The sequence below is a fragment of the Hipposideros armiger genome, unplaced genomic scaffold (genome assembly GCF_001890085.2).
Source record: "Hipposideros armiger isolate ML-2016 unplaced genomic scaffold, ASM189008v1 scaffold_62, whole genome shotgun sequence".
Lineage (NCBI taxonomy): Eukaryota > Metazoa > Chordata > Mammalia > Chiroptera > Hipposideridae > Hipposideros > Hipposideros armiger.
In genome coordinates this window covers 5,201,581-5,218,192 of record NW_017731412.1, presented here as the reverse complement: position 1 = coordinate 5,218,192, position 16,612 = coordinate 5,201,581, and the positions used below count along the sequence as shown (strand labels likewise).

General features: G+C 48.2%; 1 protein-coding gene across 1 annotated transcript in view; it reads left to right on the top strand.

Annotated features, from left to right (window-relative positions):
• NOS1 (nitric oxide synthase 1) overlaps positions 1-16,612 on the top strand; it is a 165,560-nt gene that overhangs the window by 110,845 nt on the left and 38,103 nt on the right. The window contains exons 5-9 of the mRNA XM_019641581.1: positions 1,124-1,263; positions 2,507-2,681; positions 13,306-13,407; positions 14,801-14,995; positions 15,409-15,494. Coding sequence (XP_019497126.1) covers positions 1,124-1,263; positions 2,507-2,681; positions 13,306-13,407; positions 14,801-14,995; positions 15,409-15,494 — 698 coding nt within the window. The remainder of the gene's footprint in view (positions 1-1,123; positions 1,264-2,506; positions 2,682-13,305; positions 13,408-14,800; positions 14,996-15,408; positions 15,495-16,612) is intronic.

The following is a 16,612-nucleotide window of genomic DNA, read 5'->3' as shown; positions in this document are numbered from 1 at the left end:
CTTGGTTAACTGTTTGTCCAGTTGGTCCAAATTCATAATGAATAATCCCTCTGATATCAAAAAAGGTTAGCAACATCACTGCAACAAGTTTGCAAACTTAATTGTCATACCAGATCTCCAAGACAGAGAACAAAAAAAGAGTGGAAAATATTTCATTAATAGTTTTATCTTGATTACATATTGAAAAAATAATGTTATGGATAATATTGGGCAAATCTATTATACTTATTAATAAATTAATATATTTATTGGATTAATAAACATATTTAATTTTATGTTCAATCTATTAATATTAATACCATTTAATAATTTGTCATTAATAAGTTAAAGGTGATATTTAATACATTTAATTATATCTTATATAGCTTATGTATCTGTTAGCTTAAATATATTACATATTTAATTTTAATTTTAAAATATGTTGATATTAATATCAAAATATGTTAATATTAATATTTTATTTAATATAGTATTGATAGGTTAATATTAATATCACTATAATTAATATAAGCATTATGGCTAATAATTTAATAATTAAATATTATTGAAATTAAAAATATATTGTTTTAAATGAATATGCTATTAACATTATTTTCACCCGTTTGGTCTTTTTAAAATGTGGCCTCTAGAAAAATTTAAATTATTTGTATGGCTCCCTTTATATTTCGATTGGACAGTTGCTCTAACAGATGCATTTTATTCACTAATTCTAATAGATCCGCCCTCATCAAATTCAGTAGATGTTTTTTATATCTCAAGGCACCCAATGCAAACATTTCCTGGCAAGCACCTACTATGTGCCAGGCCCTGTGCGTGAGGGCACTGCTGATGTTGCCATAGTCAGATTCACCCCTTGCCCTCCAGGGGCTCCCAGTGGGCAGGGAAGACCTGGAAACTAGAAGAAGGTGCGGTGCCTGGGGACAGGTTTGCCCTCTGTCCCGTGGGACCATGAGAAGTGATACCAGTTATGTGGTGATGTCAGGGTGAACTTGGTAAAGGAGGCAGCTTGGCCCAGAGCCTCCGGAGGAAGGGGCTGCTGGCGGACTTGAGCCCCACACACACACACACATTGCCGTGGTGTTTGGAGGGCCCGGTGGCGTGACCTGGCTGGGTCTGGTTGCAGATCTGTATACAGCAAGGCTGGAAACCCCCGAGAGGCCGCTTCGATGTCCTGCCACTCCTGCTGCAGGCCAACGGCAACGACCCCGAGCTCTTCCAGATTCCGCCAGAGCTGGTGTTGGAAGTGCCCATCAGGCACCCCAAGTAAGAGGGGACGCCATGGGGTGGGTCGGGGGGAGTGGATTTGCCAGTGCCCTCTCTTCCCATCCCCATTTCCCCCGGCTCTCTTTTCAGCCTACGCATAGGCTGAAAGGGGGTCTTAGTTCCAGTCTGCTCCGTGGGGCCTGGGCAGAATGATCCCCCCAAGAATCAATAACTGCTTCTTGACTAGCCTGGGGACTGCCATCCTTTCTGAATTATAATCTCCCTCCTCATCCCGCTCCTAAGCATTTCACCAGGACCTGCTTTTTTTCCTAGCCCTAAGAGTTGAGTGAGCAGAAGCACCTACTGTCTTCTTGTGCACACAAATTTTAAAACGCTACCAATACCCCGATATGGGTTAAGTCCTAAAGGAATTTGGAGCCAGAAAGGAGCTGTGACGACTGGCGCCCACAACACAAGCGAAATTTCCACTGTGAGAGTGAACGAAATCCACAGTGAGGCACTGGCCTGGAGGGCAAAATGGAAGCGGGTACCAAAAAACTCAATAATCAAGATCAAATAATATCTTAATGCAATAGTTTTTAAAAAATGAAAAATAACTTTTAAAAAAATCTATGATGCACGATATATCAAAATCTTAAATAAAGGCAGGATCCAAGTCAGGGCTGAGATGAGAGTGAGGCAAACCAGGTGAGTCATGCAAGTACAGGGTGGGATCTTGTCTTTATTTCAAGTTTTAATATTACTCAGATAACCACTTAATTCCCTAAAATAGTGCAATAGAAATTTTATGGTGCTTAGAGGCATGAAGTCACCTGACCCAACCCAAACAGGTCATCAGGGAAGGCTTTCCAGACTACACAACATTTTAGCTGAGAATTCAACTGTAGGTAAAAGCTGGAAAGACACAGAAGGAAGAGAAAAGATCCCAAGAGGAAAGAACTGCCGTGCAAAGGCCCTGGGGTAGGAAGGACCCTCACTTTCTCCTGGACCAAGTTTCAGAGTGAGTTTAGGAGATAAACAAGAGCCCAAGGCAATGGTTCCCAGACCTGGATGTCCGTCCAGATCACCTGGGAAACACGTTAAGAATGCATCTTCTCAGGTCCCGACTCTGGAACCTGTGATTCTTCAGGTCTGAAGCAGAGCCCAGGAATCGGGTTCTAACATACTCAGTCCCAGTCCTCCGCTGGCATTTCAGCATCGCCAGACTAAAACTACCTCACCCATGTGTCTACCTATGAGACTTCTGCCCCCCTAGTGAGCTAGGCTGTGTTGCTCTTCGCAGGTTCGAGTGGTTCAAGGACCTGGGGCTAAAGTGGTATGGCCTCCCTGCTGTGGCCAACATGCTTTTGGAGATTGGAGGCCTGGAGTTCAGCGCCTGTCCCTTCAGTGGCTGGTACATGGGCACAGAGATTGGCGTCCGTGACTACTGTGACAACTCTCGATACAACATCCTAGAGGTGAGGTCCTTCCTTAGTCACCGTGACGGGAAAGGACAAGGCAGAGGAGGTGGGCTCAGTAGCCCCTCCCCACAGCCAAGCTTTGGGTCTCAGAAACTGGAAGGGGTTCAAACAGAACCTGCTGTCCTGGTGAAGCCCCCAGCAATTCTAGAGGCACCCTTGGCACTAATAGTTAATGTACTGTGGGCGAGGCACTGTTCAGAGCGCTTTGCATGTATTACATACTCATTTAATCCTCACCACAGCTTCCAGATATGAAAATCCCCCTTTCACCGATAAGGAAACCGGGGCCTTTTGGAGGGATGCAATGACAAGTTCAAGGTCACACCACAAACAAGCAAGGGGCNGTGACAAACGCATAAGTAAAAACGTGAGAATGGTAAATGCTATATTCAAAATAGCGATCACTTCTGGGAAGAAAGTAGGCTGTGATGGGGAAGTGGTCCCCAAGAGACTATACTATTCTTATTTATGATTTCTTAGGCTTGGGGCATAGGTGTTCATTATAGTATTCTCTATACCTTTTTAAAAGCCTGAGGTTTTCCATAACAATTCTTTTAACGTTCTAAAATTGAACTCGTTGCCATCATTTAACATTAGAAGCATTTTCTTTAAAAAAAACCACCAGATTTCCAGTTTCTTTTGAAAGAAGATCTGGCAGCACTGGGCCCCCATGCCTATCAGGCAACTACTGGCTGGAGCAGAGTGGTGGCTGGTCCCCTTTGAACCAGGCATGGACTCACCTGTTGGCCGCAGCCCCCACTCAGCCAGTGCAGTCACGGCCAGGCCTTTGTGGGCATTGGAGTTTGCAGTCTCTGCTTTATGCGTGAACTACTGCGTCCAGAATTCAACTTGGACTTCCTTGTGGCTTCTGGCCTCCTGGAAGAGCAGCTCGCACCTTCCACCAACCTCTTAATTTTGGAGAGAAGGTGACTTTCCGATGTCCCTTTTCCCCTCACTCAGGTTTGGCTCCAAAGCCCACATGGAGAGGCTAGACGAAGTGAACAAAGAGATTGAAACCACCAGCACCTACCAGCTCAAAGACACAGAGCTTATCTATGGGGCCAAGCACGCTTGGAGGAATGCCTCCCGCTGCGTCGGCAGGATCCAGTGGTCCAAGCTGCAGGTAGGTGGTGAGGCTCAGTGACTTTGACGGGCCCTTTGGTGGAGGGGGGTGAGGGGAGGAGGGGTGAGCTTTGAAAAGGCTCAACTTCTACAAGGGAACCTGGAGTCTATAGTAAAATCCCAGCTGGTGGTCATGGGGTCCCAAATTCTCAGATCATGACTAAATCTGGTTTATAGGTATGTCTCATTTAGCCAGAACAGTGGGGTTTTGTTTGTTTGTTTGTTTGTTTGTTTTGAATTTGCATGTCTCTTGGTAGGGCTTATACGCTCCAGTTTACTGCAGACCCCACCACTCCCTTCTGTCTTACACCTGCTCTCTATTTATTTATATTATCTTCCTGTTCCCTGAAAGCATCAGATTCTGTGTCCCCTGGTATGATTTTTTTTCCCTCTGGGGAATAGTTTAAAGTTGGAAGTAGATTAGTGATCAAGCTCATTTGTTTGATTTTTGCTTTTTTTTTTTCAATCCCTAATCGCTAATAACCTAACAGGAACTATAACCAGCCCACTAAAAATCTCTCCTTTACTCACCATCCCTTTTCCCACATCACTTACACTCCATGCCGACTTTAAGGGAGCTTTTTCCTGGTTTGATGGAGTAGTGAGCTGCTCACGACTCCGGTGGGGCAGCAGCCGGCGTGAGCTCTGGGCTCTCTTCCAGTGGGNGTTCTAAAGGTGTTTTGCAAGGTGAAAAACACCTGTAATCAAAATTACCCTTGAAAAGCCCTTAAATCCCCCCATAAAGGAGAGAACATATGGCGTGCGCCTCCTGAGCTGCCTTTCAATGAGGCCAGCACAGTGCTTCCTCCAGCGTGGAGCAGACCCCTGCGTCTTCAGTTGAGCATCTCATGTCTTACGTAGCTGGCCGGTGTGTAGAGGCTGTTATGCAGAAAATCCCTCTTGGTTTTCTTTTAGCCAGGCACATGTTGCCAAACTCATATACATTTCATATCTGGGGATCGCTGAGTCCCTTGTGGTCAGCCCTTATTCTGGGGCCAACGCCAGCGCTTACTCTCCCTGCCCCTCTCCTCCCCACCCCATCAGTGGACTCCAGCAGGTTCCCCTCACCCCTCCTTCAGGGAGAGATAGGGCACCATCCATTCTCCCCTCTAGGTACCCGGAACCCTTGCGTTTCTTTCCCCGTAAAGGGTCTCCCCTCCCCCGAGGTGGCACAGAAGTCCGTGGTCTGGCTACAGCCCGTGACAGCCAGCACAGGTAGAGTGTATGTGTGCGTGCGTGCATGTGTGTGTGCACATGTATGTGTGTGTGTGTGTGCGCGTGCATGGAGATGTATATGTACATGTGTGTATGTACATGTATGCGCCTGCATGCCTAATACCAGAACACCCAAGGCTACATCCGGGTCTCAAAGAGACCTGAGTTCTAACCCAGGCTGTGCCACTAACTCACTAAGCGACCTTGAGCAAGTCCCCTGGCCCGTCTGGGCCTCAGTCTTTCTCATCTGCCAAATGGGGAGAAACTCTTTCTGCCCTGACCACCTCTGGGNAGAAGAGCCCACATTCCCTCCCTGCAATGACCATAGTCCTCTCTTCCCAGCCTGACCCTTGGAACACCCATGTCTGGAAAGGCACCAACGGGACCCCCACAAAGAGGCGAGCCATCGGCTTCAAGAAGCTGGCAGAGTAAGTCTCCTGATGCAAGCGGAGGGATGTATGTGCCCCCCTCCCCCCAAACTCGGGGAGCCCCGGAAAAGGAGGCCGGGCAGATGGGCGTGCCTCTGACCTCTTCTGTGACTCGATGTGTCTGTTGTCCCCAAACTTCCTCGTGCCTCTCTTGCCTCTCAGAGTGTGAGATGCGAATGTCAGGACAACGCTTGTCCTACCCAATTTTACTTTCCTTGGCCCAGTTTCATAAATTCTTGTCCCGGAGGCAGTGGTGTGTTGGCAAACCACCTTTCCTAATAATAATAATAACGTTAAGAGTAGTAATAATCATTGTAGCATTTGCCAATTTCCATGGTGTAGATACTCCCACTGTGGCCAATTATAAGCTGCCAACAGGAAGTCACTGAACCCGTAGTCGAGAGGAGCCGGGATGAACTGGCTCCAACACACCGCTTCCCAGAGAGTGCTCTCGTCCAGGGCTGACCTCTAATTTCACTCCTTCATTCATTTACTCATTCATTCATTCATTCCTTTGGCCAACAAATGAATACTGAGCGCCTACTCTGTGCCAGGCTCCAGGAATGCCACCATGAGTCAACTAAATATAGCCCCTGCCCTCAGGAAGCCCACAGCCATTCATCTGTCAAAGACTCACACATTATAGTGAACGCTGCCAGTGCCATCGAGGATCGATTCATGGTGCCCCGAAACAGATGTAACTGAGTTTGGGAGGGCAGGCAGAGAGGGCTTCCTGCAGGAGATGACAGCTGAGCTAAAGAATAAGATGAATGAGGCAAGTGAGAAAATAAGGGAGGGATGGGCCAAGGCTACTGAAGAGTACCTGTCCTGAAGAACCCGCGACCAGCCCAGGGACCAGCCGTCAAGTGGGGCGGAGCCAACTGAGATGATTGACTGTGGAAGCCAGCCTTCTCCTAAAGACAGAGCGCTCTGCTCCACAGATCCACTCTGAGACATCCCTGTTTGGAGCTAACTTTTCTTGCAGTGGAGCTAAGTATGCACTGGGCTTCCTCTTCTCTTTCTTCGGTGCCCTCGGGTCCAGAACTCTCTATGTATGGCACCCGGTTGTGTAAAAGGTGCCATCCAGGCCCCAGAAGCCCCAGAAGCAAGACACGGGTAGGTCTTCTTCCAAGAACTCAAACCTAGGTCCTGCCTCCATTAATATGGCCCTGAGAGCATCTCTCTTCTTCCCTCTCCTTCCACCTGCCCCCGTTTTCCAGCCCAGCAAGGACACATCAGCAGCCCTTCTTTCACTAAGGAGAGAATTGCCAATATTCTCTGGGAGGGCAGCCTCTGGCTTTGTTCAGTTCAACTGTCACTGAGGGAAGCAGGAAGGTGGAAATCTAAAACATTCATTGCGCTATTAAGTTTGGGATAGAAACAATGGAAGTTAATTATAGCTGCTTTGTTATGCTCCAGTCATTCAAAGGGGAACCCTCCAGGCACCTTTTATTCTTCTGCTTCTCCCCCTTAACCAGAGTGCTCCTGTAGCGTGGGTGTTTCCCTGATTCTAAAAAAAAAAAAAAAATGATGAATTTACCACCAATAATCCCCAGGTGGGAGTAATTAGCCATTTGTCTCCAGGCAGAGATTCCTAGTTCGAACAGGATGCTTGTTCAGCAGGTGAGCTCAGGCGTTCCTGAGCCTCTGACCTGTCTGCCACCCCCACGGCCCTCATGGATGGGAAGGAGGGAACACTGGTTCCGAGTGCTCAGTTTAGCTAGAAAGAGCCTAGACTTGACATTTAAACTCCCCGAGGCAGCATCTTTCAAATTCATTCTTTCTTTTGAATGTATTTAGTCCCTGTTAGGTACCCGGCTCTATGCAAGACCCTGGATATGCGTGGCTGACTAAACCAGACCTGGTATTTTCATATGTGGATCAATAACCCTCCAAAATCCCTTTGAATTCAATACCTGGTGGCTTATTAGTGATTTGTTTCTGTCTCTCTCTCTCTCTCAATCCCTCTCTCCCTCTTCTTCACCCCCCCCCACCCACTCCCCCCATGACAGCTGCTTGTCCATAGCAACCTTCTCTATTTTTTTTCAGTTCCTATAACAATGTCTGGCCCGTAGTTAGGCACTCAACACACAGTTGATGAATGAACGAATGAGTAAATGAAGGAATTGTCATCTTTTGGGGACAATGCTTGGTCAAAGCAAGGTTCTCAAGACTGGGATCGATCGAGTAGCAACCTAATAAAACTAACCAACCACTTTAGCTCATGACTATAATAGTTGCTCTGGAGGGATTTAAGAAAGGGTGAAGGGGTGTCTTTCAATATGGTGCCTAAACTCAGGCTCTGAAAGAGGCCATGAAAGATCAGGAGAGTAAGTCCTCCCCTATTATAGTTCATGGATCATGGTTCTTGCCCGAAAGTCCCAGCCTCGCAGTTCCCATTTTCCTCTCTATCTTTCTCCCAGAGCCGTCAAGTTCTCGGCCAAGCTAATGGGGCAGGCAATGGCCAAGAGGGTCAAGGCAACCATCCTTTATGCTACAGAGACAGGCAAATCGCAGGCCTACGCCAAAACCTTGTGTGAGATCTTCAAACACGCCTTTGATGCCAAGGTGGGTAGGGGGCAGTGCCAGCTCTCCAGCCCCTCGTGGTAAATAAAGTTGGGAGGGGAGAGAGGGAAGTGAACAGAGAAGAACTCTTTGAGAATGGATGAAAGCACATCCCAAGTTTCCCTTCAGCACACGCACACACACCCATTTGCATAAATTTCAGGGCATGGTGAGGNGCTCAGGCCCCTCCCTCACCTACTGGGTAATTTTATTACAGAGGTGAAGAGAGCTGGAAGACTGAAGGTGTTCAAGGTCGAGGAGGGAACAGGACATGCAAAGGCCCTGAGGCAGGGACACGGTTGGCATTTTTGAAAGACAGAAACCTGAAATTTGGGGGGGAAATGTCCTATGCTTCAAACCTTTCTAATTGAACCTTTCTGTTTTCCCAGTCCTTGCTAAAAATGGTGAGTGTGAGCTGTAGCAGGAAGGGCCAGAATTCCAAGTGTCTTGACCCATCCTCTGGTTGGATTCCTTGGCCCTGGGAGCTGTTGTTATTCAGAGATTCTGATGGCATCCTTTGGTCATGTATTCATTCCACAAACATTCATGGAGTCCCTACTATATGCCAGACCCTGTGCTAGATGCCAGAGACCACCGCTGAGTCCCTGACGCTGCTCCCAGAACAGAACCCTGCAGCTCTTCCACGGTGCCTCCTGCTGCATAGGTGGAGGGACCAGGCTCCCAGCCGCCTTGCACGTGGCAACCCGGGAGAGTCAGATCCTTCTCTCTGCAAAGACAGCGGGTCATTTGGAGCAGCAGCAGCGCCTCTCTCCACCCCACGAGCGACAATGCCCCAACGCCCTCAAGACCCTGCCTAACATCCCATCTTCATTCTCTCCTCCAGCCCCCAGGCTCAGGAAAACAGTCGCCCCCAAAGAATGGCAGCCCCTCCAAGTGTCCCCGCTTCCTCAAGGTCAAGAACTGGGAGACTGATGTAGTTCTCACCGACACTCTCCACCTGAAGAGCACATTGGTGAGTATCTCAGGAGAGGGTGTAGTCCAGGATGTTTCAGTCTCAGCACTATCTGCATTTGGGGCCGAATAATTCTTTGTTGTGGGGGCTGTCCTGTGCATCATAGGATGTTTAGCCTCGTCCCTGGCCTATATCCACCGAATATCAGCGGCCCCACCCCTGAAGTTGTGACAACCACAAATGTCTCCAGATATTGTCAGTTGTCCCCTGGGTGGGAAATTCACCCCCATTTGAGAACTATGGTTGGACCCTTAGTCACTCATGTAAATACTTTTATTTGTGTACCTTGAACCCGGAAGAATGTCAGGGGTATTGCTGGTTCTGAATGCACTGTCTTGCACAGTCTGACCACTGATGGAGGATTGAACAAACTCTTCCTTCCTGTCACAGTGTGTCCTCTAAATTTTGATATCATATTTGTAGCAGTCAGCAATGTATTGCTTTAAATGTTTGTTAAAAATGGGCCTCATAGAGGAACGCTGTATCAGTTAGCTATTGCAGTGTAACAAATTGCCTCCTCCACATTTAATGGCTTCAAACAACAACCACTGAAAACTATTTTTCAAAAGTCTACAGATTGGCTGGGTGGTCCTGCCTATCTCAGTGGATCTCATTTATCTGCCGTGGTCTGAGCAGTCAGCTAAAGGCAGGCCCCTGTTCCATGTGGTTTCTTATCCTGGAGCAAGCTAGCCTGACCTTGTCCACGTGGTGTTTGCAGGGTTCTAAGAGAATGAGCAGAAGCATGCAAGGTCTCTTGAGGTCTAAGCTCAAAATGGGTACAGTGTGACCTCTGCCCCATTCCACTGGCCAAACCATCCCAGATTCAAGGGGTGAGGGAATTAATTCCACCTCATACTGGGAGTTGCTGTAAAGTTAACTTGCAAAAGGTGTGAATCCAGGGAGGGGCAGAATTGGGGCTATTGTTTGCAATCAACCTACCATAGATGTGTTCAAACAGGTTACTGTAGCCACTCTACTAACCCCTTCTTTTATTTTTATTTTTTTAATTTTATTGGGGAACAGCCATGGTCATTGGTTACCCATTGTTTTCATGCTACCATGGCATAGTTGACTTAAAGGGGGGCGCAGGTCACAGTGGCCCATGCGGGGATCGAACCAGCAACCTTGGTGTTATCAGCACCACACTCTAATCAACTGAGCTAGCCAGTCACCCCTCTACGAACTCCGTCTTGATCAACGTAGGATGAGAAAAGATGTTGGCATGCAGTACCAGTGGTTCCATTACAAAGCCGCTCTTCCCCCAGTTGAGTAGAGCAAACACTTTCAGCATCTTAAAATGCTGCTTATCACCCTTCACCTTGGCTGATGACTATATCCAACAATGATTTGAAGCCGGTACTTGAGCAATCCCCTTTAGGACAAAGCCCGCATAAACTCCACCATGAATATCACAGCCAGGTCTGCAGCCCAGTACCTGCCACACTTGGGTAGAACCAAGTGATAGCCCAGTGCTTTCTTTTCCTTCTAGGAAATGGGGTGCAGCGAGCACATTTGTATGGGCTCCATCATGCACTCTTCTCAGCACGTACGAAGGCCCGAAGACGTCCGCACGAAAGAACAGCTCTTCCCTCTCGCCAAAGAGTTTATTGATCAGTACTACTCGTCCATTAAAAGGCAAGTTTATATTGACTCTGGGGAACTCGGGGTAAGTTACTAAGTACTGGGGACAAAGACGTCTGCTCCAACTTTGCAGACAATTAAACCAAGGCCTGAGCGTAAGGTCTTTGCCTGCTTTCTATAGAGGTTGAAAACTGGTGGCCCCAAGGGCCAAATCTGGCCCCTCCACAACGTTTTTGTGTAGCCTCCAGAGTGTTGTTTAAATTGGAAACGTTTCAAGTAATTCCATGCCTAGGTACCGTGTGTCCTTGAAAATAAGACCTAACTGGAAAATAAGCCCTAGTGTGATTTTTCAGGGTGCTTGTAATATAAGCCCTACCCCAAAATAAGCCCCAATTAAGATCATCAGCCAGACATGACTATATTTGAATAAATGTAGATTTTTGTACATGAACAAATAAATAAAATGCATCTTTTGGGGCAAAAATTAATATAAGACCTGGTCTTATTGTCAGGGAAACACAGTATATACCCTAAAGAAACTCTCACCCTGATTCACAAGAAGGCATACATAAAAATAGTCACTGAACCAGAGGATAACGATGGAGGGGGGGGNTGTTGTGTTAGGGACTTCAAAGCTGCTGAGAGGCTGGATCTTGCTTGTTCTCACCACAAAAAAGAAACCATCATTATCTGATGTGACAAAAGTGTTAACTAAGCTACCCTGGCGATATATAAATGTAGCAAACCAACACCTTAAATTTGTACACCTTAAACTTATACAACGTTATATGTCAATTATATCTCAGTTTCTAAAATATTCCATAGGCGTTAGCCTGGGAAACAGAAGCCAACGTCCTCAGCCTTGCTGTACCCTGGAATTACCTGGGGAGTTTTATGATGCCCACGTTCCACTCCCCAGGATTCAGATATAATTGCTTCAGGCTAGGGGCCTGGGCTTCAGTATTCTTCAAAGCTGCCCTAGAAGATTCCATTCAGCAGCCACTGAGCTGTACAAACTTCTGGCAGGAAAGGAAAACACACTTCAGGCAATTTTCATAGATGTGGCTATAGTCACATTTGGGGGTGTCTTTTAAGTCGTGTAAGGTTTTTGTATTTTTCCTGCAACTAATTTCTATTCTTTTAACCAAAATAATGCTGTTGACGTTTAACATTTGCAGCATGACTGGCTATACACGCTCTCCCCTTTTATAAAAATAACTCAAGTCTTATATGTATTTACGTAAAGCAGCGAATGTCTCACTTTTCTGCATTTGTGTCACCGCTAAGACCCCAGGCAGACCCTAATGCCTCAGCCTCAAAGAGTGAGTTTTAATAAGTCTGCTTTCATGGTCTCTGCTTACACTTCGATCACAAAGAGTCACTGGGTAACTTACGTGAGACTCTCTCCTACCCTGCCCTCCAATTCCAACTGCCATTGTGTACAAATGTTGACAGCTTGGGCTGGGAAACGATTTACCCAAAGCTGAGAAATTGCCGCATTCTAGCCCTATAATGAGACCTGGATTCCCACAAGTGACTAGAATTGACAGAGTAAGTGAAAAGCAAGGCTCCAATTAGTGAATTTGCTGTTGGGTCTTCCCCACGCCTGACATCTGCTCCCACTCCAGCTTGAGCTGTAGCATAAATGTCAGGGGTTGTTTTTCCCAAGTAGTTTCCCCAAGGGAGTCAGCTGGTTAGGGAGTGACTCCCAGGTCTTGGGCAGTATGCATGTCAGCTGGCTCTGAGGCCAGCTCTGCTCTGTGGATTTTGCGCAAGCCCAGGCACCCCTCTGAGTCTCCGTTTCCTTGTCTGTCAGATGGAGTCAGGCAGGTGTCCCCACAAGCTCAAAACATCCATGGTCTAGCTTGCAAGTAGCAGCCACTCCAGGGGTGGAGAAGGTTGGGTGGGGAGCTTTCCATACTAGAAAGCAGATGATGTCACTCCCAGGCCCACACCTCTGCTTAAAACCCCACAAACACCCTCGTTGTCACACTTGGAATCCTGGCTCCTGGGCACGTCCTTCCCAGTCCTGCCTGATCCAGTCCTGGCCTTCTCTCTCACCAACTCCCCCTGCCTCACCACCCTCCATATACACTGGCCTTTGTGTATCTCAGATGGCTGGCGCAAGCCCCAACTCCCAGCCAGGGGCTTTCACATGCTATATCTCTCTGCCTAGAATCTGCCCTCCCTCCATCTGCAAATGTCTTGCCTCTCCGCCTCATCTCTGTCTTACCTAGTGTGCCACCTCTGCAGTGGGCCTTCCCTGACTTTCCTGGTTCAATTAATACTGCCCTCATCTCCCTCCTCCTCCCATGTCCTTGTCTTATTTTCTTCCTAGGAATTAGCGCTCATCACAATACTAACTCTCTTCCCCACTGGAAGGCACGCTCAATAATAAACAGCCCAGGGTGACCGGTTAGCTCAGTTGGTTGGAGCGTGGTGCTGATTACACCAAGGTTGCCGGTTCGATCCCCGCATGGGCCACTGTGAGCTGCGCCCTCCTTAAAAAATAATATAATAATAATAATAATAATAAAAGGGCCGACCAAATCTCTCTAGTTTCCTGCTACGAGTAAGTCCTCCATAAAAAAATCTTTAGAGTAAATGAGCTCATCCGTGCGCCAATGAATTGATTCATTGCCGAATTAAGAAATGCATTTGTGGCACTAGCTACTAGCCCTCTCCCTCTTCAGTTCGAGGCGCTCCCACCTGTGAGACTGTTTCCTTCCCCTTTCAGGAAGTGGCCAAGAAGATGAACTTGGACATGAGGAAGACATCCTCCCTGTGGAAGGACCAGGCGCTGGTGGAGATCAACATTGCAGTTCTCTACAGCTTCCAGGTAGCACCACTGTGCAGCCTCAGAGGGAAACTAAACCTTTCAGAGCCTTGAAGCAGAAAGTCAAGAGCCCTGACTGCCAGGAACTGCCTTTGCGAGGGGCGGGGGTCTGTCCACCAGTGAAGTCTGCGTCCTTATGCATGCTTTCCTCTCCATTGTCGATCTTGGGTGGGGACTGTTTGAAGAAGTGATGATTAGATGGGGGGAGAGGGGGTTTCTGACTTGTCGCTTATGATGGTTTGGAATTGAGATGGCAGGCATCCTCTGTGTCCTGCCACCTCTCAGGGGCTCAGACTACCCCTTAACAGAGGCAAATCCTCATGGTCGTTATCCGAAGCATATGGGCACCTCAATGTTGGTGTCCCTGTGGTAAATGGTATGATAGTAGGATGGCTATAAAATGTATCATTGAGAGCAAAAGAGGGACACCACTAATAATTATGTTGGGACAATGGGCAGAAACCAGGATTCTCCTGGGCAAACCAGGAGACCTATAGACTAGAAGTCATGCTGTATAATTGAGACCATCTCTGTCCTCTGGGGGCTGCCAGTCTGGGAAGCTAGATCCTCATAGATGTACGTGGAAGGCACACACAGACAGTAGAATGAACCTATCCAGTCATGGACGGACATGAATAGCAATAGACTGGGTACACTGAGGAAGATCCCAGGGAAAAAATAAATGGAGGTGGCGTTGGGGGAAGGAGGCCCCTTCCTTCTCTCTCGGTCATGGAGGAGTGAGGTTTCAGTTTGTTGAAAATGATGGAACGTGGTTTGGTTGACTGGTATGAAGGCCAACGAGCCAACACACCAGGGGTGAGAGCGATTTGAGGGGATGAAAAAGAAAAATGCAGGCAGGGGGCGAGGGTTTGTGAGCAGAAAGGGAAAAGCACTGCTTGGGTAAGGTCTGACTCCAAACCAGCCGGGTTACCTGGGCAGTCAGTCCGCCCACCTCTGCTGTGACTCACTTGTTTTCATGTTTAAAACTTTATTATTTAAAAATATGATTTTTCAGAAGGTTCTGTATCACCGCCCTAAATGGAGAGCCAATAGCAGTTGCCATAAACAGAAGAGAAATGTAGATTTAAATAAACGAACAAACGCACGGAATGACAAAACAATGTTGTTAAACTCTAATTAGATAGAAATGATCTCTCTCTTATTAAAAAAAAAAGGGGGGGGAGGGACATTGGCAAGAGAGGCGTTAAAGATACATCAGCACCAAACAGAGACTTTCTCCTGGATACAATCAGAAGGATTAAAAGAGAAAAGCCCTTGACACTGGCCATCTCCAGGACCACCCTTTGGGAAAGGCTGCTCTGTGGGGGGAGGGATTCCTGAAATACCCCAGCGTCTCTCACCTTCTGACTCCTCCTCGTCCCCTCTCCACCCACAGAGTGACAAAGTGACCATCGTGGACCACCACTCGGCCACCGAGTCTTTCATTAAGCACATGGAGAATGAGTACCGCTGCCGGGGGGGCTGCCCTGCTGACTGGGTGTGGATTGTGCCCCCCATGTCTGGCAGCATCACCCCTGTGTTTCACCAGGAGATGCTCAACTACCGGCTCACCCCCTCCTTCGAATACCAGGTCCTGCCCGCTCCCTGCCTATGCCTGCCCTACGTCTGCAATACCCTGCCTGTGGGAGGCTCCGAGCGTGTCTCCCTTCAGACTAGCACTGTGGACACTCCAGTGCTCAACGGCCATCCTTGGCTAGTGGCTGCCGTACTGGGCAGCACAGCTCTTGCTGAAAGACGATTGGAGATGACACGAGTAGGCTGGAATCACAGGGAAAGTGTGGGAGAGGGACTGAGGGCTGAGTGGGACGGTCTGGCAGGACAACGCAGGGAGGCTGGACCAGCCAGTCTGTGCAGGGGCCCCTGTGGTCACCACCAGCAGAATCGCTCCCTTTAAGGGCTGAGGGTGGGGCGCAGGTGTCCTGAGCCTCCCCCGAGAAGAGCCCACATTCCCTCCCTGCAATGACCATAGTCCTCTCTTCCCAGCCTGACCCTTGGAACACCCATGTCTGGAAAGGCACCAACGGGACCCCCACAAAGAGGCGAGCCATCGGCTTCAAGAAGCTGGCAGAGTAAGTCTCCTGATGCAAGCGGAGGGATGTATGTGCCCCCCTCCCCCCAAACTCGGGGAGCCCCGGAAAAGGAGGCCGGGCAGATGGGCGTGCCTCTGACCTCTTCTGTGACTCGATGTGTCTGTTGTCCCCAAACTTCCTCGTGCCTCTCTTGCCTCTCAGAGTGTGAGATGCGAATGTCAGGACAACGCTTGTCCTACCCAATTTTACTTTCCTTGGCCCAGTTTCATAAATTCTTGTCCCGGAGGCAGTGGTGTGTTGGCAAACCACCTTTCCTAATAATAATAATAACGTTAAGAGTAGTAATAATCATTGTAGCATTTGCCAATTTCCATGGTGTAGATACTCCCACTGTGGCCAATTATAAGCTGCCAACAGGAAGTCACTGAACCCGTAGTCGAGAGGAGCCGGGATGAACTGGCTCCAACACACCGCTTCCCAGAGAGTGCTCTCGTCCAGGGCTGACCTCTAATTTCACTCCTTCATTCATTTACTCATTCATTCATTCATTCCTTTGGCCAACAAATGAATACTGAGCGCCTACTCTGTGCCAGGCACTGTGCCAGGCTCCAGGAATGCCATCATGAGCCAGCTAAACATAGCCCCTGCCCTCAGGAAGCCCACAGCCATTCATCTGTCAAAGACTCACATTATAGTGAACGCTGCCAGTGCCATCAAGGAACGATTCATGGTGCCCTGAAACAGATGTAACTGAGTTTGGGAGGGCAGGCAGAGAGGGCTTCCTGCAGGAGATGACAACTGAGCTAAAGAATAAGATGAATGAGGCAACTGAGAAAATAAGGGAGGGACGGGCCAAGGCTACTGAAGAGTACCTGTCCTGAAGAACACGCGACCAGCCCAGGGACCAGCCGTCAAGTGGGGCGGAGCCAACTGAGATGATTGACTGTGGAAGCCAGCCTTCTCCTAAAGACAGAGCGCTCCACAGATCCACTCTGAGACATCCCTGTTTGGAGCTAACTTTTCTTGCAGTGGAGCTAAGTATGCACTGGGCTTCCTCTTCTCTTTCTTCGGTGCCCTCGGGTCCAGAACTCTCTATGTATGGCACCCGGTTGTGTAAAAGGTGCCATCCAGGCCCCAGAAGCCCCAGAAGCAAGACA